This window comes from Camelus dromedarius, chromosome 3 (genome assembly GCF_036321535.1).
Source record: "Camelus dromedarius isolate mCamDro1 chromosome 3, mCamDro1.pat, whole genome shotgun sequence".
Taxonomy (NCBI): domain Eukaryota; kingdom Metazoa; phylum Chordata; class Mammalia; order Artiodactyla; family Camelidae; genus Camelus; species Camelus dromedarius.
In genome coordinates, this window is record NC_087438.1 from 54296355 (window position 1) to 54322884 (window position 26530).

The 26530-nt window shown below is 33.7% G+C and overlaps 1 protein-coding gene and 1 long non-coding RNA gene across 7 annotated transcripts in view; one reads left to right on the forward strand and one right to left on the reverse strand.

Moving 5' to 3' along the window:
- LOC116151933 (uncharacterized) overlaps positions 1-26530 on the forward strand; it is a 241062-nt gene that overhangs the window by 177584 nt on the left and 36948 nt on the right. Inside the window, exons 6-8 of one of the 3 annotated variants that reach the window (XR_010378919.1) lie at positions 1058-1122; positions 6847-6908; positions 18907-19891. This is a non-coding gene — a long non-coding RNA (uncharacterized LOC116151933). Of the gene's footprint in view, positions 1-1057; positions 1123-6846; positions 6909-18906; positions 19892-26530 lie in introns of those variants that run through there. The other 2 variants (XR_010378917.1, XR_010378923.1) reach the window with 2 other exon arrangements.
- The window catches only part of SSBP2 (single stranded DNA binding protein 2), a 248251-nt gene that overhangs the window by 152464 nt on the left and 69257 nt on the right, over positions 1-26530 (reverse strand). For all 4 annotated transcript variants that reach the window (XM_010975060.3, XM_010975058.3, XM_010975061.3 and 1 more), the window contains exons 3-4: positions 21661-21722; positions 9988-10072 (exon numbers count right to left, since the gene is read on the reverse strand). In XM_010975060.3, coding sequence (XP_010973362.2) covers positions 9988-10072; positions 21661-21722 — 147 coding nt within the window. The remainder of the gene's footprint in view (positions 1-9987; positions 10073-21660; positions 21723-26530) is intronic.

Below are 26530 nucleotides of genomic sequence, written 5' to 3' on the forward strand. Positions count from 1 at the left end.
AAGGCTTCCCTCAGTAACACCTTCCACTAAGCCTCACTGGCCCTGAAGAAACTAAACCCAAACAATCATTAAGAACACAAAAGCTTAGTTTCTCTCAAAGGCAGAATTAGCCTGAAAGTTCCAGCAAGTGAACAAGCTGATGGAAAACTAAGCATTCAAAGGCAGCTGAGGAACAGGAGGAGAACCTTTGAGGATCAGATAGGAAAGGGCCCTCCTTACTCATTTTCCCCTCTCAGAGAGACCACTTGGACAGTGAGAGGTTTCCAAGGATACCACAAGTTCTAAAGAACTCAGCAGTGGTGCCAGCTCAGTCCCTTCTTGGTCCAAACTTGAAGAAGCTTGATCTCTCATCCAGTAAAGACAGCAGAATGAGTCCCAAATAAGAGACTTACAATGCCCCGACCCATTCCACTCTCCCCACAACCCCTCAAACACACATAAAATAAATAAATAATCAACAATGTGAACATGGAGGTAAAACCAGGTAAGTTCCATTTGTATTTCAAATATAAAATCTTGTTGACATTTCTAATTCTCTGTAAACTTCCCAGTGTTTGCTGTGTAACCTCCTGCCTGTCTCTGCAGTGAATAAAATGAAAATTCTAGACTTAAAAGAAAAAAGTAGGCACCTTGTGAGAAAACAAATGACAAAGGAAAATGGGTAGAAAAGCTCCAAGGTTACACTCATGGTCTGGAAAATATAGAAAGGTATGCAGGTAGGCAGCCTGTGATGGAATAGGTCTAAAGATTTAATTTACTACAAGCTCCCAAGGTTCTTTCATGGGGATATTCCAGATTAGAGCAAAAAGGAAATAAGTTAGTCTGGTTTATGTGGCTGTGTGTTGATGAAAAAATGCATATGGAAATTATGCCCATAATTTCTAAAATGCCTTAAATTAAGGTGTACTATTGTAAACAATACAGAAGTCATTTTGTGATATCTAAAGACATTCCATTTCCTTTACATATTGGGACTTTGGTCCACAATAAAAATTATACCTTCACAGCTCTGAAATATTTTTCTTCATTTTCTCTTTTCATATCTATCTTGAAAAAGAAAGGATGACATAGAAAGCTGACAAAGAAAGGATGATGGTCAAGAAGAGGGATCAACAGGATAAGGTAATTATCAAAGGAAAGGAAGAAGAGGAAATACTGAATGGATTACATTAAGAGTAGTAGTACAATGTTCCCATGGAAGTGGGGGCACTTAGTTTAGACATAGCATGTGTGAAGAAAGTACATTCTTTCATCAAATACTGAGTACCAATTAAGTACAAGCCACTAGACTACCAAATTCAACATGATATATTTTTATAGTCTTCACATACACTTACCTCCCTAAGGTATGAGAATTGTTACATTACTCTTTATTTAACAGACAAGTCAATACATGTTTGCTAAAACAAAGTTTCAATGAAGAAAGAAGGCTAATATATTGAGGTTTCCATACCTATTAATCTAAGTTTCAAAAACTACTGGAAGAACCCACGGATCATTTAAGTCCACTTACTCTTCCTCCAAATTTGAATCTACTTTCCCCCCTATACAATACATGACTGCTTTCTAAAATGAAATTGTGGCCGATAAAAATCACCCAGGCATTGACATAGTTGGAGCCTCAAGTCTTGCTTCAAAAACCATAAACAGCTTTTGAATATTTTAGGAACTCAAGATAGTACCTTAACACCAAACACATTTTATTAGTTGCCCTAGGATACCGAGTTCACATTGGATGCATCCAGAAACAGTGAACAGATTCAATCAATTTTCTAGATTATAGAAGCACACCACTCATGCCATCTAAGCCAGTCTAGCTAGTGTGATGAGTATTTACCTCTCACTGTGTCATATTTTTCCCTTGTCTTAATTAATGCTAGCCCTTTCCTTCTTATCACCCCTGAGTATGAACGTTTCCAAATTTCTATCCCCAGGCCTCTATTCTTATCTTACCCTTATTCCTTCATTAATTAACTCACTTTTATAGCTGAACCCACTTTCTTTCTTCCAAATTTCAGATTTCTGCTAACACTATCCCAAGTCTCAGTTCATCAGACATGTTAAGTACAAATTATTTTAAATTTTTCTCTCTTCCTCAATACTTACAACCAGACAAATTTCATCTTTTTAATTCTTCAGTTTCATTCTTGATTTTCCATTTCATTTACCACCACCATAATTCAAGGGCTTTTCAGCTCACACCAAGACTACTAGCCTAGCCTCCACACAGTGTTTGCCCTTAGTCCTTTCCCTTCTTCAGTTTCTCTTACACAATGCCTTCAGATTAATCATCCTAAAGAGAATTTACGATTTTTTGAACATGCTTTAAAAATGCCTCTCAACTGAAGACATAACAAAAATTTCATCCAGTACAGTATTGAAAAAGTATTCAATGAAAACTTGGAAAACGTGAGTTTTCCTGGCTAAACCTCACTCATTTGAAACAATGGCATATCATATTCTTTACATCTTTGGGTACCAAGTTTCTTTTCTAGTAAAATAACTAGGTCAGGCCGAATAAGCAGTTTTAAATTATTTATTTAAAGTTTTTGGATTGTTTTGGATTCTGATACTGTAAATATACGAAAGAGATTTTTTAAAAAAGTTGCTGGGGGAGGATATAGCTCAAGTGATAGAGTGCATGCTTAGCACTCATGAGGTTCTGGGTTCAATCCCCAGTACCTCCTCTAAAAATAAGTTAAAACCTAATTACCTCCCCCTGCCAAAATAAAATAAAATAATAAACAAATAAAATATTTTAAAAAAAGAATTCTAAAAAAAAAGTTGCTTATTCAAGAGTTTTGAACCAAGAACCCTTGAGAAGGAGTTCTTGAATCCTGCAGGGGTAGAAGGGAGACAGATGCAAACATGATGAAGACCTGAACTAAAGTATTTTCAGTGGAATTAGAGAGAAGATGTGTAAGAAATGTTTAGGCAACTGAATTGACTGGTTTTGATGACCAGTTGAAGATAAAGGAGAAGAACAATAAAGGAGATTAAAAGACAATTCATTTATGGCATAGGCAACTATTTAAATGGAGATTCCATTTAATTAGAGAAAATAGAAGGAATTAGGAAAGGGTGAAAACTGAGCTGCTTTGGTTAAAACAGAAAGAGACCAAGAGCCTTCTGGTAGGGTTCTCTCCCATCTCACTCCTAGGTACCATTGATGGCCCTTCCACTGCACCTCAAAATTCCAGGGGACTCATCATGAAAACACTGATAAGGATAATTTCATAGTTTCCTTAACAGTTTTAAAATGTTATCATCTTTTAGCTAAGCACAGACCTTGTGTCTGATTTTTCCAACTCTGGTCAGATAGCTCTGCTTACCATTTCTTAAACACACCTTACATTGTCCCAATATCAGTCAGTTTTTTTAAATCTCCAAAATAAATTTATAAATTTTGTAACTCTAATAGAAAGTTAGAAATGCGTGCTATTTTTGAAAGAACATCATATTTCTGTTGTTTATAATGCTACTGGCAACAAAATCACAGTCAGTGTAACATCTACATCAAAAATAGTAAATTAAAGCCTTTCCATTTTCATCTTTCCACAGTCACCAGAAATTAAACTTTAATAAAAAATGAACACATTTATAGGGGGGAAAGGGGCTTAAGATGAAGTTCCTTGAAAATATATACTTAGAAAAAAAATATTTTTCACAATGGAACAACTTATAAAGTTATCTCTATTCTGTTTATCTCATTTCCATATTAGCTTCTTCATTTATTCCTTTATGAATTTCAAAATGTCTATGTAATGCAACAAATTAATGTAAAAGATTTTTAAGTGAAGTAGAATTCTTATACAATGCATTATAATTTCCTTGATTGTCTCCCTTTATTCACGTTTCCCTTAGAATGACTGAAATAACATACTGCCCTACAGGACCAAAAGGAATAGGGAAAATAGCTGATAGTTATTAGCAGTAGTTAGATGCTACCCAGGAGAAATCCTAGGCCCAAGGATGGTCTGGGAATAGAGACACACACTTCACGGGTAAAGTGATGAATGTACTTTTTCAAATCAACAGAGCTTGCAAAAAAAAAAAAAAAAATGAATAAACAACTTACCTTATGCTATAAAGAACATAAGGCAGTTTATACCATTTATATGTGGCAAAAGAAATGAAACTAGATCTTACAGGAAATTAAACCAAAGGTAGAAATAATATGGCAGATAAGAATAAGGTGAAAAATGAATCTCATTACAGTGGTCCCTAAGTAGCCACAGGGGGATTGGTTCCAGGATCCTCGCCAATGCCAAAATCCACAGATGCTCAAGTTCTTCACATGAATGGCATAGTACACTTAGCCCTCTGTATCCACGGATGTGGAAGCTGCAAATACGGAGAGCCAACTGTATTGTCCCTACCTGCTGAGTTGAACAATAGCCTAGGCAGCACTGACTGACAAATATTAATATATACCTATGACAGTTTTATCATCCAAATGGGTTTTGAATATAACTATTTGTTCCTAGCCTATGAAAAGCTTTAGTTTACATGGACTTTTAGGAGAATTATGGTACAACGAGAAACTATTCATTCGTTTGAATATTTACTAATTATGCCTACTATATGCCATCAAAAGTTATGTGTACTTACTCTCCATATTCTTATATATCTATAAATTTTGACTGGTCTACAGTATTATAGTATAATACTATACTGTGTCCCTACATGTATTTTACTATTTGATGTTTCAAACTTCTTGAGAAAAGGTTTCTTTTGCTAGATAAGCCCATGAGCATAGGGCCAAATCTATTTTGTTCACCACTACATTCCCTAGTGCCCTGCCCCCAAGATATAAAGCCTCTGCTACCTGCTTTGATTCACTTATGCCTTTACAAGTTGCTGTCTTATCTAAATTTATCTTGAAAAACAAAGTGAATAAAAGTAGCATCAAATGGCCTTCGTGCAACTACATATTCAGTTACACTAGAATAAGAAATGATAAACACTTATTAGATAATATTTTATTTAATCATTCATATATATAAACACCAAACGTGATTTGAACATCTCATGGCAGGCACCCTGCTGGGTACTGAGAATGAAAAAGATAAATAAGATAAAGTCTATTCCCTGAGGAAGCTAACAAATTATTAGAGAAAACATCCCATTACAAAAATCTAATATACAGGGACCTTAAAGGAGATAGACAGAGGATGTTACAGGATCATGGTAAAGAATGCACCTAACTCTGCAGGAGTTCCTACAGAAGTATTTTCCTAAGTAACATATAATTATCTGTAAAAAAAAAAAAAAAATTCTCTTAAGATATAAAGGAAAACATCCTTCTCCTATTATTTTATTTACATAATATATGTGTTTATATATCATTTTCTAAAAAGTATCCCCTCACTACAAACCTGTAACATAATCCTTTCTAGATGTCACAAACATTGTCTTAGGCAAGAATACAAAAACTAGCCACATGTTATCAACAATTATTACTCAAACCTATCACTTTACCTAAACATCTGAATGATTTGAAACATTTCCAATTTCCCAACTAACAGACTACTGCATTCTGTTAATATTTATTGAACACCTATTATTTGACAGACCCTGGGGAAGAATGGGTTTAATTTTCTCTGCTCTCAAAGAGCTCATTGTAATAATATGATTTCATTATCACACTAAAGCAATAATGTATTTGGGCTCTATCTTTTCTTTAGGACAATTAAGGAATCTTCTATCCATGCCAGAGACTTAAATTATAATCACTGTATGTGTTTTTCATTAAAAGTTTAGTAGTGTATATTGATATTTTTGCTAAATATTTTGGAAATAAATGAAATCAGAAAGAAATTGTTAAATAAAACAACTATGTTAAGCTGTAGCAGGGAAAAAAATCTAGTAAACATTAATTAGCGCCACATAAAAGCATTGCCTGTGATTTCAGAATAAAATATAAACACACTAATGGGGAGAAAAGGGAAGCTAGCCCAATAAAGTTTACAGGTTAGTAGGTATTATTTCTAATCGCTTGAAATGATGGTTTACTTTTTAACGTTAATACTATAATATAATAATAATAATAATTTTACAGCTCAGATGAACCTGGTATTCACTCAGGATGAAAATAACAGGGCAAAGCTAGATATCGCCCAGTCATGTGACAAAATAATTGTCGTATAGTAAAATCTCTTTCTTCTCTTATAAAATAAATTTCTAATTCTTAAACTGCCTCCAGTATTTCTGACCTTATTCTCTACTCCCCTCTAGAAAATCAACAGACATACTTCATAGAATCCGTCATAGCAGAAAAGAAACAAACAAACATTTGTTTGGAGACCATCTCTAGATTTTCTGCTGTCAGTGCTCAAGGATGAATCACAGCAATGCCAGGAAACACTTTAGAAATGACTATGCATATTCTTTTTCTAAAGTTAATTACCTTAACTGCATTTAAAAATCTTGTTATTTTAAAATAAAAACCAAAACAAATATAGAAAGCCATACAAAATAAATTTGTGGCATTATGAAATTTTATAAAGCAAACATATGGTTACTATAAAGGAACCACCACCATGGTCAGGAAAAGTAGAAGTTTGCCAACCATCTCAGAAGCTCAAGTCACACACCCCATCCCAATCCTAACCTCTTCCTACCTTCTCATAAGGAACCATTATCCTGAGTTGTACAGTAATCATTTCTCTATTTTTTTATAGCTTTGCCATCCAAAAGTGCATCCCCTACACACTAGTAACTGCTGATTTCCTAATGTATTGCTATTTTACATTTGTTACTGCACAAAGATGCTAAATAGTTAATATATTTTAAAATATAAATGCAAGATCAAAGTTTTACTCATATGACTTTTTATTCTCACAGTAAGTACGAACAGGGTGATTTTTCGAGGAAAAGGATATTAACACTGCATCTATAATTACCTGGTAAGTAAAATAATACAATGACAAAAATCCATATTCTAAAGAAGCAATGGTTAGAAAATAAACCAAAAAATATTAAAAACCAAAAGCCAAAAATATTCCTGGGATAATTATCACCAAAAAGTTATTAAAAGTTATAAAATGTCTCAAAATTACATCTATTCAGTTTATATATCTTTCTTTTAATATGTGCATTTACCCAAGAAAAAGTCTTTCATGAGAAATGCTAAATATTCCTATGAATATAACACAGTGGTATGAAAATATATGACATCCTCAAATTTAAATTTTATTTTATTAAGTTCTTGTTTTCTAATTTTAGAAGAAAGTTTAGAACTCACTGTAAGGTGAAATTTAATCTACCTTAAAGTAACTTTCCTGAATATAAAATTAACTATAGATATTTGGAAAATACAGAAAAATATACAGATAAAAATAAAAATCATGCATAATCCCCAAAAGAGAATCACTTTTAACATTAAAGACTATTTTTTAATTAAAAGGGTTATTTATCATTTACCTCATTATACCTCTCCTATTTCTTTAAAAAAAAGTAGTTTATCTTTCATTATTCATTCAATCTCATAGATAAGTGGAGACTATAAAATAACAAGACAGAATTTATCAGAATTTATACATGCAAGTATTTTACTCTAAAGAGGCAGCTAATAAAGAAAATATTTTTCATAATGCTTCCTTGAGAACTACCTTGAAATTCAGAAGGTATATACATTAATCACTATTTTAGAAAATGGTTCCCAAGGGACTCTCACGTAACAATATAACATGACAGAATTTTACCAAAATCTTATTGTTTGTTCCTGTTTCCCATTTTCTTCTCTGAGTCTTTCAAACTCCTATATCTACACATTAAACATGAATTATGGTGATCATTTTCAGAAATTATTTACTATTAAGAATTCAGGAAATCCTACCCAATAAAATTATCATAAAAGTGTGCTACAGAAAACAAACATATTTCTAAAAATTCAACTGCAGTATAAAAGTATGTAAATCAAACTTTATCTTTTCAGCAGCCTCCCTTAAAAAATTATTTTGGAGATGTATTACCATTATAGGTAAATTGCCTTAAAGTATAATAAAAATGCCATCTAAGAAATCAAATCTCTTAAAGCTAGTATTTAAGATAAAATTATGAAACATCTGATAAAACAAGTGCTGATTCATAACAAGTTATAAAATTCAAATACTGAATTTTTTTAAATTATAAAGGTAAGGGGTTACTCTTCCTATAAAATCTACTCTAATTTCACTCCTACCTCCTACCAATGCTTATTTTCAAAAACCCTGAAATATTTAAGTGGGTTTCTAAAGCTAACAAGTGTGAGTATTCTCTGAAATATTGAAAGTGCCTTATGAATGCAGAAAGATTATGATGATGGTGGTGGCCATGACGACAATGATGACATTTTACATAACACTTTTAAGGAGGAGACACTAAATTAGCACAGTGTTCCCTATAAGATCTCCATGGGGAACAGTAGGCTGCATCTTTCTATACAACGAAATTTTGGAAAAGTACTTACATAATTCATTTCTTAAGATGTAGCTCCACAGACATTACATATCCTTTAGAGCAGAACACTGATACTATATCTAAAGTCATCTAGTTTTCAAAATTAGTGGTTATTTTAAAAACTTTTCCCATGACTGGCAGGCCAAATCTAGGCATATTTTCCTTGATGTAAGAGACAGATGAGATGGGGTAACCCACTCTAGCCAGAATCCTTACATTCTCTGGGCTTTACATCCATCACCCAAGGGTGCAAAAGAAAACAGATTGTTCACCATAAATACTGTGTCCCGGGCCCTGCCTTATCCGCCTTTTCTGTACTCTTTCTTTATATGCAGTAGCATCCCTTTCACTCACCTTGTCCCCAAGAGCTGTTGTTTGGTACATGGCAGGCTTTATGAGCACAATCAATATCCAACGAAGTAATCACAAGCAGCCTCACTTTAATCAGTTCAGTACACATTTAAAGTATTACACAGTCCTTGCCAGGTGCCCAAGATTTTCACTTCTCTTAAGTCTGCTTACTCTTCCTTATGCTACACTTTTGGGATTATAATTCTTCTATTTCCACTCTTCAGTCTAAGGCTAAAGTATTTCCTTTGGAAGAACAAGTTATTTTTCCCTTTCGAGCCCTGGTTCTAGTTTTAAAGACTATTTACACAGAACGATGCCTTCCTTTTACCAACTAAACATGTAAAGTTTTAGGTACTTACTATTAGATATTTCTTCAGGCTCCAGGCCCAATTCCACTTGCTCCAAACCAAGGAAACTGGTTTTCCTCCATCCAAAACTCAATCTCTATGTCTTTCATGGTCAGTTCTGCAAATGCAGTGTCTCCCCAGCCCCTTCACAAAACCATCTCCCCATTCTTAAATGCCAGTTTTCCCTAAAGAAAATCTACACCCTCTTTTTTGTTTTTTTAACAATTCGACGTCCTGATACCATCAACTCTCTAAAATCACATTTGCAGTTCTAAAGAAATAATATAAATCACCTAACCAAAGATAGTCCACCAGCCTTCCTTAAGAATCAAAAAAATTTTCACATTTTCAGTTTTGCAAAGAACCTTTGCTCTCTTATCTTGTATTTCCTTTAATTCACAATAAATTTACTTATGAAACTGAATTCAATGACGGGGATATTTAGCCTTATGATATGTAACTATAAGTTACGAAAAGAGAATAATATAATATTTCTGTGTATTTAAAAATCATATGCAGAAGAAGAGCTTATAATTTATAGAATTCTTGTGATGTGTCTTTTTGTGGAATAAATAATTGCTATTTAATTCTTATAAATCTGAAATTTCACAAATCAGGCATGCTTAAAGAAAGACCTTTAATAGCTTAGAGTTAGAATTACTCTTTAATCCTACGCTTTATGAGCAAGATTCAAATACCCACTTGTATTTCACTTTTTTCCAAGAAAAAAAGAAAAAGTAATTTCTTAATTACCAAAGGAAAAAAATGGATGGTCCAATGCATTTTTCAAGAACAAAGGTTAAAAAGAAAACTGACAATACAACAGTAAAATTAGATAGTAACTTACATAATCATGGAAGGCTTTTGCTTCACTCGAATGTTCACATGTTTCCCGTCTTTCTGGAGCTGCACAGTAGAGATCCCAAAATACACTAAAAAAGTAATTATGGTAACATTAAGAAAATCATGTAATGTCAAATGAGAGATTACAGTTCTAAAAATAGAAGACAAATAATAATCTTTACACAAAATGTGTTTTCTTCTTCAGGACAAATATTTCTTCAAAAGATTTAAATTCAGGCAAGGTTCTTCATGCAATAATAAAATATAACCTAGCCATTGTTCAGAAATGCTAATAAGATTTTTCTAAAATGAAAATATAATTTAAAAAAATTAAAACTGTCTTTAATTGTCTATTTACATGATTTAAGCACATGACTGAAATAATTACAATACTTTTCACAATTTTCCCATAATACAAAGTTTTTTTAAAATCCTAATTTAATCATTAAAGAATAAAGTAACTGTTTATACTTAAAAGTGGAATTAATTTTTTCAAGATACTTTTGTTGTCCAATCCCTAGGCCAATACCCTAACCATTAAATTGCACCTGTGAAACATATATTATCTTGAAATATTCTCTTGTTTTCCCTTGCAATTACCAAAATAGGTTAGTAATTTTGAAAATTAAAATATTCACACTAACTTTCTTTTGTTTCCTCCTGTTCAAGAACAATGGGAAAAAGCAAGATGGGACTGGTTAGGAAAAAATAATTATACTTCTTACAAAACATACAGCCCTGGTCACCCACCCATTTATAAAATTAACAATGAACAAGAGCAAGGGATTAAAAAATCAGGAAAGGAAATATCTGAAAGTACTGATGATAAACAAAGGCAATTTTACCGATCAACAAGCACTTTTTATTACACACTTCCCACTCTATAGAAGTGCAAACTAGGCTAAACACAAGTTCTGGAATAGGATGTATCTGAGACAGAAGCCAGTCCTGCTGTTTACTAGCTCAAGTTATTTATACAGATAGGAGACACAATTTCCTCCTCATGAAATAGGGCTGTTGAGAAAATTAAATTATATAAAATAAGCACAGTATCTTATAGTAAGCATATTATCAATATTGTTATTAATAATATCATATAAGTAATAATGAGATTGCATAAAAGCTTGAAATGCATACACATTGTTTTAAGGCAGGTCATTGGGCAGAGGGCACAGTTAACAATGATACAATAAAACCTGGTAAACTGAACTAATCTCTTTGTTTTGACCTTTGAAATCTCATTTGAGCCTGGATCTGTCTCTCTTCAGCTAGGAGAAACCATTCTGTAAGCCTTATAACACAATTAATTCAGTAAAATAAGATTACCCTTAGAGGTTAAAAAAAAAAATGAAAGATTGACTACTAGCATCTATTTCTACAATAAATAAGAAATACAAAGAATACAATAAAGATCAAAATAATTTAAATAAATTTCAATTCCATTAGGAGAATGCAAGCAGTTGAAAGTTGTACTTGGCCTCCCTGTCTCTTTTGGGACAAAAAGTATAAGAATTATACACATATAAGGATACAGCTAAAGTTTTTCACCTGGATCAGGTGTGTTATCTATTACAGTATATCACAGTTATATTCTTAAGGAATTTCTTTTTTATGTTCTTCTTTTTATGTTCTTAAGGAATTTCAAGGCCCTTAAAACCAAAACTTTATAATGGTAGTCTTTAAATTGTATTTTATTTAATTATAGAATATTATATGCAATATTAAGACAAATACCTTAATATCACTTTTTATTCCCTAATTTTCTAGCAAATACCATCACCTTTCTCAAAAATTAATCCAGTATTACCTTTAAAAGGTTGTCTTACAAAATGAACTGAGGGAAAATAATAACTTTATTGGTATATGACCTAAAAGTTATTTTAAAATATTATAAATGATTATTTACACATATACAATTAAATTAAATATTTATCTTAGAATAGTAATGTTGCTCTACTTCTATTTTTAAGTTTGTCTTTATGGACTTAATAGGAGGTCAAAATTTTCCAAGAGCAAGATTAAGGAACAAAATAAATTACTAAAGTAGGATAACTTCATATATGGTAGTTCTAAGAATCCTACATTACCTATACATGATTTCCTCAAATAAAGGTAAAGAAATATATCCTTTTAAGACACTTCCCCATGGGAGAAATACACATTTCTACAATTACAGTTAAGAGACATCAATACTCTATTGTCAATAATGGATAGAAATACTAGACAGAACACAAGCAAGGAGATAGAGGACTTAAAGAGCACAATAAACCAACTAGATCTAACAGATGTATACAGAACACTCTACCCAACAAAATGTATATGCATTTTTCTCAAGTGAACTTGGGACATGTTCCAGGATAGACCATATGTTAGGGCACAAATTAAGTCTCAATAGACTTAAAAAGATAAGATATCATACATAGTATATTCTCTGACCACAATGGGATGAAGTTAGAAATCAGTAACAGAAGGAAAACTGAAAAATTCACACATTTGTGGAAATTAAACAATACACTCCCAGTGGCTTAAAGGAGAAATTGTAAGGAAAATTAGAAAAAACTTAGAGATGAAACCAAAACACAACACACCAAAACTTATGGGACACAGCAAAAAAGGAATGCTAGGGGGAATTGTAAATCTACAAACACCTACCCTAAAAAACAAGATCTCAAATCAAAAAAACCTAACTTTAATACTTAAGGAACTAGAAAAGAAAAAAGCTAAACCCAAAGAAGGCAGAAGAAATAATAAGATTAGACAAGAGATAAATGAAATAGAGAATAAAAAACAATAGAGAAAAATAATGCAACAAGAGTTAATTCTTTGAAAGGATCAACAAACTTGACAAACCTTTAACTAATGAACTAAGAAAGAAGAGACAAGGTTCAAGTTACTGAAGATCCCACCAGAAAACTGTTAGAACTAATAAGTGAATTCGTAAAGTTACAGGATTAAAAAATATACATATAAAAATCTGTTGTGATTTTTTTTGTGTGTGAATCCACACTAACAATGAACTATCAGGAAGAAAAATTTAAGATACGATCTCATTTACAATTAAATCAAAAAGAAAAAAATGCCTAGGAATAAATTTAGCCATGGAGATCAAAGATCTATACACTGAAAAATAGAAGACATTAATGAAAGAACTCGAAGAAGACATAAACAAACAGATAATCTGTGCCATGAACTGGAAGAATTAATATTGTTAAAATGTCTACACTACCCAAAGCAATCTACAGATTCAATTCAATCCATATCAAAATTCCAATCACATTTTTTCACAGGAAAAATAACTCTAAAATTTGTATGGAACCACAAAAGACCCTGAATACTTGAAGCAAATTTCAGAAAGAAGAACAAAGCTGGACACATCACATTTCCCAATTTCAAATTACATTATAAAGCTACAGTAATCAATAGATAGACTTCCTCTCTCTACAACCTAACATGCTAAAGGCTCAGGAGCTTTTCAAATTCTCTAATCCCTACATCTATTAAGCTTGAAACAAAAATGTTATCTATCCTTGAAATGTGGTAGATTAATCATTGTGAATAATGCTTTAGATTTATACAGTCTCTTTATTCCTAAGCAGAAACAAGTGAAAAATCTGTAGTTTACAAATGAAGAAGATAGAGACTAAACACAGAGAAGCAAAACTTGCAAAGTATTAAAATCTTTGTTCTTGTATCATTTATTATTATTAGCAATGTCCCCACACAAATTAAAAAACAAAATAAAACAAAACAAAACAGAATTTCCAGGCTGAGGATCCCATTCAAATAGTTTTTCCTTCTATCCTGAGGATGTGAGTCAAAGTGACTTAGCTAAATGTCAATGTTGCTAGGGAACAGAGAAAGCACAATGGTTGTCAGAGAAGTTTACAAAGGTGGGTAAACATGCCAGATGTATCCCAGAAGATGAGATGCTAATATAATTATATAACTTTCATGCCACTGGCCAGATCTAGGACTATCTGAAAATAAAAATTCAAATAAGAAGAAACCAAAAGAAAAAACCCTTGGGTAAATATTTTCTTCTGAGGAACAAGCCACGTTATTCCAAGTTTAAGTCTTAATAACTAAGGAAGTTATTTCTCGTTGACTCGCCCAAAAATATATTATCAATGAATGTTAGTTACTCATAATCCATATCAAAGAAAACCATCCATTCGTGAGACTAAGGAGGGTTTTACATGAAATGTGCATGTACCTGCTCATCACCTTAGAACTTATTTTGTCCCACTATCATAAAATTCTCACGCAATCCTGGATTAGTAACAAATTCATATTTTAAAGTATCATCAAAATAGCTTACATGTAATAAGTATGTGCCAAATTGAAGCATCATATACTAAACATAATCTATTCAGCATTTAATCCTCCTATTATTACTCCCATTTGATAGATGAAGGAACTGAGACTTAGAGAGGTTAAATAATTTGCCTAAGGGTCACATAATTAGTGGCAGGGGTGGGCTTGAAGTTTATATCTTACAATATTTTGCCTCTAATATGAGTATGGCATTAAAAATTCTTATTTCAAGATGCTTTATGCTGATTACAGGCAGGTTTGTACTGCTCTGGCAATCTGAGCACCATCAGCTGTTACAAGAGTGTAGTAGATAGATACTTGTCCTGCATAAGACAGCAAGCACTTTTTCATCCTATCTTTGACCCTTGTACTCCAACTCACTTCCTGAGTATCCTGTGGCAACCAGCTCCTCACCCTACACAAAGCTGCCAGTGAGCCACGGATGCCTCAAGATAGACTGGACCCATAAGAGACAACTTTTCTGAGTCCCATTTATATCTGCTGTTTGGAATTAGCTACCCATGATGCTCAAAACAGAACTGTAATTAATGTCTGATTAATAGTGGACCACTAAATTCCATCCTGTGTTTCAGAAATAACATGTTATTGAGACGAGCACTGGTTAAAATTCAGAAAACTTTAATTCTAATTCTGAGTTTGACCTTGAGCAAATAGTTTTGTTCCTTAGTTTTTTTATGTAAAAAGAAAGGAAATATCTGCTATGTATTTTACAGGCTTCTGTGCGGATACAAAGAGATGGTTTACACAAAATTACTTTTAAAAGAAGTATGAAGGTATTAAAAATATTCTAGAGAAGCCTCATATAGTTATTATGGCCAGAAAAAGAAGTTTTCTTAATAATGAAGTAAAATTTGCCTCAATTTCCTTGATAATCCTTTGCATTTAGTGGAAGACTTCATCATTTTTTTCCCAATGTCTTCTCCCCACCATCTTTCTCTGTATTCCACATTCCTTTTCTACTCTCCCAGACACATTTCGCTTTTTCCGCATAGCCTGACCACCTCTTCTCTTTGCTTTCTCTCTGGCTGACACTTTTTATTCCCTTCTCACTGTCATTATACTTCTCCTTCTATCCTAGCTGTTGCCTATACTGTCTTATATTGCTATTTAACTTAATTCAAATAAATAATTAGCTATACAGTGCCCATTACAGGCAAAACATACAAGATGAATAAGAACCAGTCTTGCCAATGGTAAATATTACACCATTCTAGTGAGCTTGTTGACTAATTCCAATGCTACTGTTTTCACATGGATATTTGGTTATTCTTAGCTGTATCTGATGACATCCATTAGATTCTAAAATCATTAGAGTGCTAGCATGCTGCAAGATTTGACTTTCCACTGCCAAGTGAAAGAAACTGGATTCTTACAGTAATCTCAGTTATTAGTTTATTTTCTCTGCAATGCTATGTATTTTTAATTACAGAATATAAATACATGGGCCCAAAGTTATTTCAGAAGGTGTTTTATACATAAGATTAAATAAAAATGAGACATAGTTCCTGCCCTTAAAACTTTAAATAAAGTTTCAAAAAGTGTGTGTTTTAAAATTATGCAAACTGAAAAGGACATTAATATCAGAGGAAAGAAATTTCTAGGCATTTTGTATTTCTGAAGCTTATGAAAGAGTTGGGGTCTTTTATTAAAGCCTACAAACAGTAAATACATTTTCAAGAGGGATTTGATCAAGGTAAATGTAATGAACAAAGGAGAGAGGCAAGGGAAATAATATAGTACTGGGCATGGTTGCAAACTGGGATGAAGAAAAGAAGTGATAAGGGAAATCATATGAAAAACAAGAAAAAACACTTTCAGAAAGTCACATCATATACTTTCCTCTATCCTATACTACAGGGAGAAATTCCCCTCCTCCTCTCCAAGGCCTTTGCCTCTCATCTCTCCCATATCATATCCTGCATTTTTGTGCATGCGTACTGCTCTTTCAAACATCTTCAACCTTTCCCACTCTTTTCACCTCAATCTATATAACGTACTCAAATCTATCCTATTTTAAAAATAAAAATGTTCAGTCCTGTTCTGTTGTTAATCCTGAAAGTACTACACATCACCTCAGACTTCAACTACTCTCCGTAACCTTGGAGCTGAAAAAATGAAATACAGCAGCCTTTTACATTTAACTTTCATTACTTCAGTGAAACTGCTTTCCCCAAGATATCCAAAGTTCACCTTACTTCTCAATTCAGGAAAAATTTTTTTTCTTTTCTTTCTTTTTTTTTTTTTTTTTTTACTTACACCCGCTGCAGAATTTAATCTTTCCTTTGAATGCCTTTCCTGGTTCCCAAACATTATTCTTTCCTGATTACCCTCCTTCCTCTCCAGTTATTTTCCTTTGAGGCTCCTCTTTATCCAACTACACTTAAATGTTGACTTTCCCCAGGGTTCCAATCCAGGCCCTGCTCTTGCTTGTTACACTGGCAGTTTCACCCAAGAGCACTCTTCATCCAGAGTACAGCCTATGCTGATAATTCCTGAATTGTTATGGACCTATCTCAGATTTACAAGCCCAGATCTTTGACTTTGTATGGAGCATCTCTATCTGAATGTGCCGCTGGCATGTCAAAATTTTAACCTGTCCAAGCTAAATCATGGTATTTTCTGCAAAGCCTGTTGCTCTGTCTATACTCCCTCACTCAATTGATGGCATCACTGCTCATCCCACCATCCAAATCTAAAACCTAGACACTTCCTCATTCACCTCCAACTTATTCCACTCTTTGTTCACTATCTGGGATCCAACACCTAATCACCTTTCAACTGAACAATCACAACTTCCCTGTAAACTAGACTCTGTCTCTGTTCTCAACCCTCTTCAATCCATCTCTATGTTGATGCCAAGTGTCTAGAAGCACAAATCTAATCAGGTCATGTACCTTGTTTAAAATCTTTTGAGTTTTATTCCAAATCCTGGACTTCATAACCTGGCCCCTGCTTTTGTCTCTAGCCTTATCTTCCATCACTTTATAGTACTGCATCTACAATTCAACTGATCCAAGAGACCTGTCATTCCTTGAATGCAAGAGAATTCCTTTTGGGATTTCATTCTAACTATTCCTCACTCAACTTTCAAATCAGCTTAGATTCACTTTCCCTATTCAGCCTTTCCTAACTCTCCCAAACTGACATGAGTATTCCTCCTGTATTGCTATTATAACCAGTACATACCTCAGTTATAATGCTAAATTGTTTATCTCTCCTACTACTTATTTCCTTGAGGGCAGCATAATTTTTCATAGTAAATGTTTGGTGAAGAAGCTTCAGTGACATGAAAATTCTACTTGCAAATAGTCTGTTACAAAAAATAGAAGTGAGAAGGAATCATAAAATTGCAACTGGTCCATCAAATAGGGGCCTTTAGTTTGACCAAATGGGCAAGTAGTAAGTTCTTGAAAAATACACGTTATCCTAATCATCTGGATCTCAAGAGCAGCAAAAGCTTTCCTAGCCAAAAAAAAAAAAAAAAAAAAAAAGGCAATTCCAAAGAGTTAAGGATAAAAAGGCCAGGTATCTCAATACTGTCAAGATGTCAGTTCTTCCAAACTTGGTCCATAGATTTGATGCAATCCCAATCAAAATCCCAGCAAGTTATTTCATGGATATCAACTAACTGATTCTAAAGTTTATGTGGAGCGGGAAAAAGACGCAGATTAGCCAACACAATATTAAAGAACAAAAAATGGAAGACTAATACTACCTAATTGTAAGACTCATTATAAATCTACAGTAATCAAGACAGTGTGGTATTGGTAAAGAATAGACAACATATCACAATAGAGAGCCCAGAAATAGTCCCATATGAATATAGTCAACCGATCTCTGACAAAGGAACAAAGACAATACAACAGTGCAAAGATAGCCTTTTCAAAAAATGGTACTAGATCAACTGGACATCCTCATGTAAAAAAGATGAATCCAGACAACAGATTAACTTCACAAAAAATAACTCAAAATGGATCACAGACCTAGATGTAAAATGTAAAACTATAAAACTCCTAGAAGTTAATTTAGGAGAAAACCTAGACAATCTTGGTTATGTCAATGACTTTTTAGATATAACAAAGTCATGATACTTAAAAGAAATAACTGATAAGCTGGACTTTGTTAAAATTAAAAGCTTCTGTTCTGCAAAGGACAATGTCAAGATAATGAGAAAATGAGCCACAGACTGAGAGAAAATATAAGCAAAAGACACATCTGATAAAGGACTGTTATTTAAAATATATAAAGAACTCTTAAAACTCAACAATAATAATCAACCCAATTAAAAATGAGCCAAAGACCTTAACACACCTCATCAAAAAAGATACAAAGATAACAAATAAGGATATGAAAAGATGCTCCATATCATATATCATCAGGGAAATGCAAATTAATACAATGAGATACCACTACACACCTATTAGAATTGCCAAAATCTGGAACACTGACAGCAACAAATGCTGGCCAGGACGTGGAGCAACAGAAATTCTCATTTGTTGCTGGTGGGAATGCAAAATAGTGCAGCCACTTTAGGAGACATTTTGGAAGTTTCTTACAAAACTAACATACTCTTTATCATATAATCCAGCAATTGCACTCTTTGGTATTTACCCGAAGGAACCGAAAATTTATGACCACACGAAAACCTACACATGGATGTCTGTAGCAGCTTTATTCATAAGTGCCAAACTTGGAAGCAACCAAGATGTCCTTCAGCAGGTGAATGAATAGTTAAACCATGGTACATCCAGACAATGGAATAATATACAGCACTAAAAGAAATTGGCTATCAAGCCATGAAAATGCTTGGAGAAACTTTAAATGCATATAACTTATGAATAAAAATCTGAAAAGGCCACATACTGTATGACTCCAACTAAATGACAGTCTGGAAAAGGTAAAACTCTGGAGACAATAAAAGGATCGGTGATTACCAGGGGTGGAGGGTGCGTGGGGAGGGATGCAGAGGCAGAGCACCGAAGATTTCCAGGGCAGTGGAAATACTCTATATGATACTATAGTTGTGGACACATGTCATTATACCTTTGTTCAAACTCATAGAACGTACAACACAAAGAATAAACTGTAATGTAAATTATGGATTCTGGGTGATTATGGTGCGTTAACGTAGGTTCATCAATTTTAACAACCATAACAGTCTGGTGACAAGTGGAATCAGGAGCTACAGGGGAAATCCCTACCTTCCCCTCACATTTTATTGTGAACCCACTAAAAACTGCCCTAAAAATTAGTCTTAATTTAAAAAAAAATCAAAGGGACTTCTGAAACAGCTTAAAAAAATATGTCAGGCCCCTGCTGGATTTAAGGCCCACTGTCATGGCTGGCTACACACAATGATCAGAAAAGCTTCGGATCTGGGCAGTTTTCTAGAAGAGGGGATCCTTAGCTTTTCATTAGTTCTCAGAGGACCCCATGACTTCAAAATCATTAAGAATCACTAATCTATATAGATGACGTAGGCACCTCAGTGGGTACATTAGTGGTTTTAGGAGAGAAAATTAAAAACTGAAAATAATGTAGCTTTTGCATGTATTAGATTTAAATTAAAATAAATATTGTCTAAAAATATTTATGGGCTCATTATTTACAATTTCTTTGATATCTCCAACTAAGTAAAAATTACTTAAAATACCAAAACCACAGAGGAAGAGCTCCTCTGAATCTAAGAGCCATAGAAAAAGGAAGAGTGATGGCAGATTTAAAAGCTGCACCTTCAGATAGCTAAGACCAAAAAAGCTAAATTTTGACAGAAGCAAAAAGCCAAAGTATTCAACGAGTTATTATCAACCTTGTACAGTATGAGAATAGGTTAAATTCATGAGAAAGGGAGTAAAAGAGAAATAGGTGCAAGAAAGAGAATTAATTCTATAATGAAAAACTTGAAACCCTCATTCTGTTAGCCCACTAATCCAACAGGGAAAGACTTCTAATGTGGTTTCTTCTGCCGCTTTGTTTACCTAGTTAGAAACATACAAAACATAAGGGTGTCAACAGAGGGGAAAACTCAGTTAAATTCAGCAAACAGTTAAGTGTTAATAGTCTTGATCTAGATATCATAAATACAGACAATGTAAAATGAAAAATAGACTTTTATAATATTATACATTATAAGAGGTCAGTCTTAAACCCCAGGAGAACAGCACAATGATAGTGCTTAACTGCAATGAACCGTTGTTCCAAATACAGGAACAACTCTGAACCAAAGGACTGCACCTGTTCCTGCCATACATATGTGAGACAAACAAGGGAAACCCACAACCACAACTGACCAAGTGCGGTTCCATTTACCACGAAACTTCTAGTAAAGCATGTTTTCAGGAGAGAGATTTAAAAGATGATGGCATTAAGTAACAGACCAAGGAAACCACATGCATGGCACTAGAAGACGGTTATGTTTTTTCTTTTAAATTAGATATTGAGAGGTGAGTGTGTAAGGTACTGATCAGGAAACGCTCCTTACTGAAGAAACGCAAAACAAAAACAAAAACAAAAGCAGCTAAGTTGTCCATGCGAATACCTGGACTAACAACTGCTGCTGCAGAAAAGTCACATATCTGGTCATACTGGCGCCACAATAAAACCTGTTAAGTTCTGATATCAATGGGGGCTTCGATACAGACTGACAGTCTTTGTGTGCATTCCTAGTGAGTTCTACCTCTTGAGTCTATATAGAATTATTTCAAACTTTTTAGACTATTCTCTGTACTAAAAATTCACCACCACCACGACCTTCAGTATCCTCAAGTTTAGATGAGGTCTCAAGGGTGGGGCCCTCATGATAGAATTAGTGCCCTTATTTAAAAAGACACGAGACAGCTAGTCGGCTAGCTACTGAATGCTCTCTCTCCCCCTCCTTCTCGCCCTCTTCCCCCAGCCCACTTTCTCTCTTTGCTATGTGAGAACACAGTAAGGAGGCAGCCATCTACAAGTCTGGAAGAGAATTCTCACCAGAAACAGACTATGCTTGGCAGCTTGATCTTGGGCTTCTTGCCTCCAAAACAGTGACGAAATAAATTTCTGTTGATGAACCCATCTATTCTGTGGTATTTTATTATTGTAGCCAGAGCTGACTCATACAGAATCATACTTACAGTTGGGGATTCCACACAATGGTCACAATGTCAGTTTGATTTCATGCAGTAGTTTTAAGTTAAATCAAAAAAACCTAGCTATAATACTTGAGTTTGTTTTTAATTTTTTTAAGTGCTTCCTTTCAGAAAATAATTGTAGAAAATGAGAAACATGAAATCATAAACAGATCTAGTGCAAGACTACTGAAATGCATCATCAAACTAGTAAAAATGGAATAAAAGATACTTACCACCACCAAGAATGTAAGAATCCTGGTGGTTCCCCCAATGTGATGTTTTTTTCCCATCTTATCTAAAATGAATAAAAAAGATATTAAATACTTTCCTAGTAATATTTTTCTACACATACTACAAAAGCAGTATTGTCTCACTTAAACATTTAGATAAAAAATAAGACTTTAATCATTTTCATATTATTCTTTACTCAAGTTTTACAAGTGCTCAGTTTATATTGTGATCTTCTCACTGGATGGTCTGAGAGAAGATGTCACCATTATTTTCCAGAATTTGTTTCCTACTGTGCCAGAATTTCAGAATGTATCTCAGGATCTTAAGGCACATCAAAATCACAATTATTTACACCAATATGAAAATCAGCTATCACTACTAACCCAGAAATTTGCAAGAGATTGGGCTTAATATGTACAGACCCTAAATTACACTTTAAGGATTGAATTTTTAATAAGTTCCTGATTTGAGGGGGTGAGAGTAAGAAGGCATATGTCTTCCATAAGAGTTTTGAAAAGCTGGTGATACTAACTTTCCAATTATTTCTATTTCAGGTGAGTTGGAGTTCACTATAATAAAAGTTTATAACAAGGTCAGTATTCTCAAAAATTAAAGGTTCTGACTAAATACTCTTTACAAATTAAATTCAAAAATTGAAAAGCTGGGTGAGTATTTATACAATGCCTTTTCTAAACACTGGATAGCAGTAAAAAGAAAAAATAAAAATCTTTGCATTCAGGGAGATTACATTTTAGTAAGGAAGACAGACCACAAACAAACAAAAAAGGAGACTGTATTTACATTAGAAGTGGAAGGTGACGGACGCTGTGGAGGAAGACAAAGCAGTGAAGGAGGATAAAGAAAGCAGGAAAACAGTAAAAAGTAACTTATAATTTTAGCTAACATGATTCAGCTTCAAATACAAATAATCCTTGTATGTAAGTATATGACTTAGTTTTTTCAAAATAATTTAAAAATATTTAACAATACTCCAATCAATAAAGTAAGCCCATAGGCCCTTAACATTACTAGGAAGTAAAAACTATAATTTTAGGTTTCAAAAATTTCAAGGAATCCTTTCTGTCACCTATTACAGAAGAAGTCAGGAATTCTTATTCTAAAAGGATAAAAAATAAAAACAAAAAAACTTTAAAAATAAAAATTCATAAAGTGACCTTAAATGTAAAAAAAAGAAAAAGAAAAAGAAAGCCTCTCTAAGGAAGACATGGAAAACTTAGGTGCAATTAAAAATCACTGAAACTAATTGCATTTTTGTTTTTTAGAGTTCTTACATACACAAAATATAAACCAATGGGAATCTTGATGTAGACATGTAATTTGCTCTCAAAAAAACAAAAAGAAACCTTCTAGAGATTAGAACATTATACATGTGATAGCCATTTTTAAAAGGAGCTAAAAGGTAAAATTCTAGAAATAAATGAACTTGAATTTATAGTCTATGATCAATGAACCAGAACATGTTATATAAATGTAAGCCAGATCCTTACTCAAATTCTCCTGAATAGTAACATTCAATGATTCTATACCTATGCTACCTTTTTCCTGTTAATTACAGTTGCTCAATATTCTTTTTGATTCACGAAAAAACAAGGAATGGTACTTAATGAGTCTCATGAGAAAAACTCTGATGTCCAGCTAAAATTATAATTTAATCAAAACGGTGTCTCAGCTTTCTCTCCATCTTTTCTCTTGCCATTTTTTCACTAGTTGATATCTTTTCAAAAGGCATAATGGACCTCACAGGTATGCCCCAGCACACTAGCATTCCTAATCCCTGGAATCACCGTAAGCAGACGAACAGCAAGTCTTTCAAAGTACTGTCCTTACACTTCATCTCAGTTCATCTTAACTTTATATGACTATGAAATAAAGCAGATAGTACTATTCTCAATTAAAAGGAGAATGTGAGATGACTTATGAAGAGTCTAACTAGCATGACTAGCTCTCAACACTAGACTGTACTGGAGGTGGAATTAGACTCACAGTCGGTACCATGAGTCCCACTACCTCTCAACAGTTACTAGGCAGTCTCCCTCCTGCACTTTCACAACTCCCACAACGATCTCAGTGATCCCATCCAGTGATCTCAGGAGATAAAGTATTCCAGGAAAACACCTATATGGTTTATATTTCATAGGTCTTTTATAAGAGGATATCTAAAGGGAATGCATTTGTATTTCAAACAGTGTTATGTCTTACTCCTCAGAGAAACTCAAAATGCTTCACATCCGTCATCTTTTTCATTCTCAGAATATTCTTTAGTATATTGTGAGTAAAGCTTATTTTTCTCACTCTAAATTGCAAGTCTGTGGCAGAAATAGCTAAAACTTCAGTCCATCATGTTGAAGTCAACATAAAAGCCATCCTTTCATAGTTATTCAACAAACAACAATTAATGTTTTAAGTATTTGCAAAGAAGAGATGGTTCTACATAGGAAAATGTTTCCATAGTGAATGATATTTTTGCCTCCAAACTAATTACTACTTTAGATATTACTTGTTTAGAGAAAGCATGAGATGACGCTCAGGAAAACAGAACCCTGATCTATAGAAAACTAAGGCACATTCAATTCAGCATTGTTAGAAACAAAGAAAATTAGAAACAAAAGCATTCACCAATGTGAATGTAAAATTCATTTCAGGACTTACATACTACAGAACAGTGTGCAATCATTAAAAATAATAAGATGTACCTACATGGAAAAAGGGCCCTGCTATACTAGTTTTTCAAGATGGAGATATGGAAAGTTGGAGAACAATATATACAGTATAAAATCTTTTCTGTTCAAACAATGTGTGAATGAATATATGTGCATTTGGGTGTATGCATATTAAAAATATCACACCAAACTTACAACTATTATCTCTGGAAAAAGGTAAAGGAGGACTTTCATTTTAAAATGATATACATCTATGAAGTTTAATTTTTTTAGTAAACATGGACTAATGATGGAGTTGAAGAATGGCCAGAAAATACCTCTAAATGTCAAGATTTTAGAAACAATTCTTCTGATTTTTATGAAGATGCATTTTCTATTGTACTGAGTCTCATGGGTTTCAGGCTTTTTTGGGCGTTTAACTGGCTTCTATGCAAACAATTTTTCTCTCTTTATTCTATTTTTCCTTCTTCCATTATCCCAGCCCCAATGTGTGCCCAAAGTCCTAAGGCTTTTCTGTTTAATTGTCCCCCTCTCTTCTTTCCATCATTAGCCCAGCTAAAAGCTATATTCTCCTGTAACTTTGTAAGTCTCAAGGCCAATTCCCACTGCCATATTCTGCATCTGAGGGCCTTGTCTGTGATTATGCTGTGCCTCTATCATATGATCTAGCATTCTCAGCATTCCTACATAAATGCAGAGCCAAACATTGACTCATGAATGGAAGGTATACTGGCAGGGTAAGACATGGCATATGGTTTACAAATGAAAATTACAGATTACAAATGCACATACTATCTGATATAGCAATTCTTCTAGGAATTTATTCTATAAATATGGTCACATGTGCAAAATTATATATACACACATATATAATACAATTTTCATTGAAACATCCTTTGTAATTGCAAAAGTCTGGAAACAACCTAAATGTCCATCAGTTAGGGGGCTGGTAAAATATATTAAAGTACATACATTTCATGGAATTAAATACACCACAACCACAAAAAAAAAATTATCAAGTTTAATGAACCAATATAAAATAATTAAAGTCAAACAAGTGAAACAAAAATCAAAGCACAGAACAATGTATATAAGAAACTAACATTTGCATAAACAAGGAAAAATGATACACATGCATGTGCACAAACATATACATGCATACATACACACATTTACTTAAAACGTTTCATCATTATTTGCTTCCAGCAAGGTACACTGGTCATTTACCTATTATCACTCAGCCCCACACCAACCCTCCTAAACTCCATTCTACACTTGGTACTAGGATTCTGAAAATTGCATTTCCTAGGTTCCTTGCTGGCTAATTTCCTGTTAAGTTCTGCCATCAGGAGACACTAGTAGGAGATCAAAAGACAGGAGGAAAAGAGAAGCTTCTTGTCCCTGGCTCTAAAAGAGAAGCAGTTGCTGGTTGTAGCAGTTGCTGGTTGCAGCAGCAGCAGCAGCAGCAGCAGCAGCAGCAGCAGCAGCAGCAGCAGCAGCAGCAGGGGTAGGGCAATTCGGGATGTCAGTAGCACCTTTGGGGGGGGGGGGTCTAGCCTTGTCAATGTGGAACCACTCTAGATGACATAGATCCACTGCAACAGCATCTCTGACAGCACAGCAGCAGGTCTGAAGCTCATGAGCTCCAGACTTTTCACAGTATTCCTACATCCTTTGGTATTTTGAGAAGCAATATTCAAAAAAAAATTTAATACCATTAAAGGATAAAGCTAGTTCCTGGGTTAAGAAAGGAATCTGTACAACTATGTATATGTTTGTTCCCAGACAAAATTCCTGAGACCTCTAATTGAGATAAAACCTACTGTTCTTACTAATTTTCTAAAATCTTCCATGTATAGAAGTATGAGTGCATCTATACACTAAACTAAATGTAAAAAAAAAAGTAAAATTTTGTACATTTTAATTTAAAAAGTTAAAGCAAATAGATGTATAATAGGAAGAAAAAACTGACTACTTTGAAGCAGATATAATCCAAAACCATGCTATTCAACATGGTACTCATTAACCACATGTGGCTCTTTACATTTAAATTAAGTTAACAGAATGTTCCTCAATTGCTCCAGCCATTTCTCAAGGGCTCAACAGTCACATGTGACTAGTGGAGAATTCACTAGACAGCACAGATTAGAGATCATTTCCATAATCATGGAAAGTTTTACTGAATAGTGCT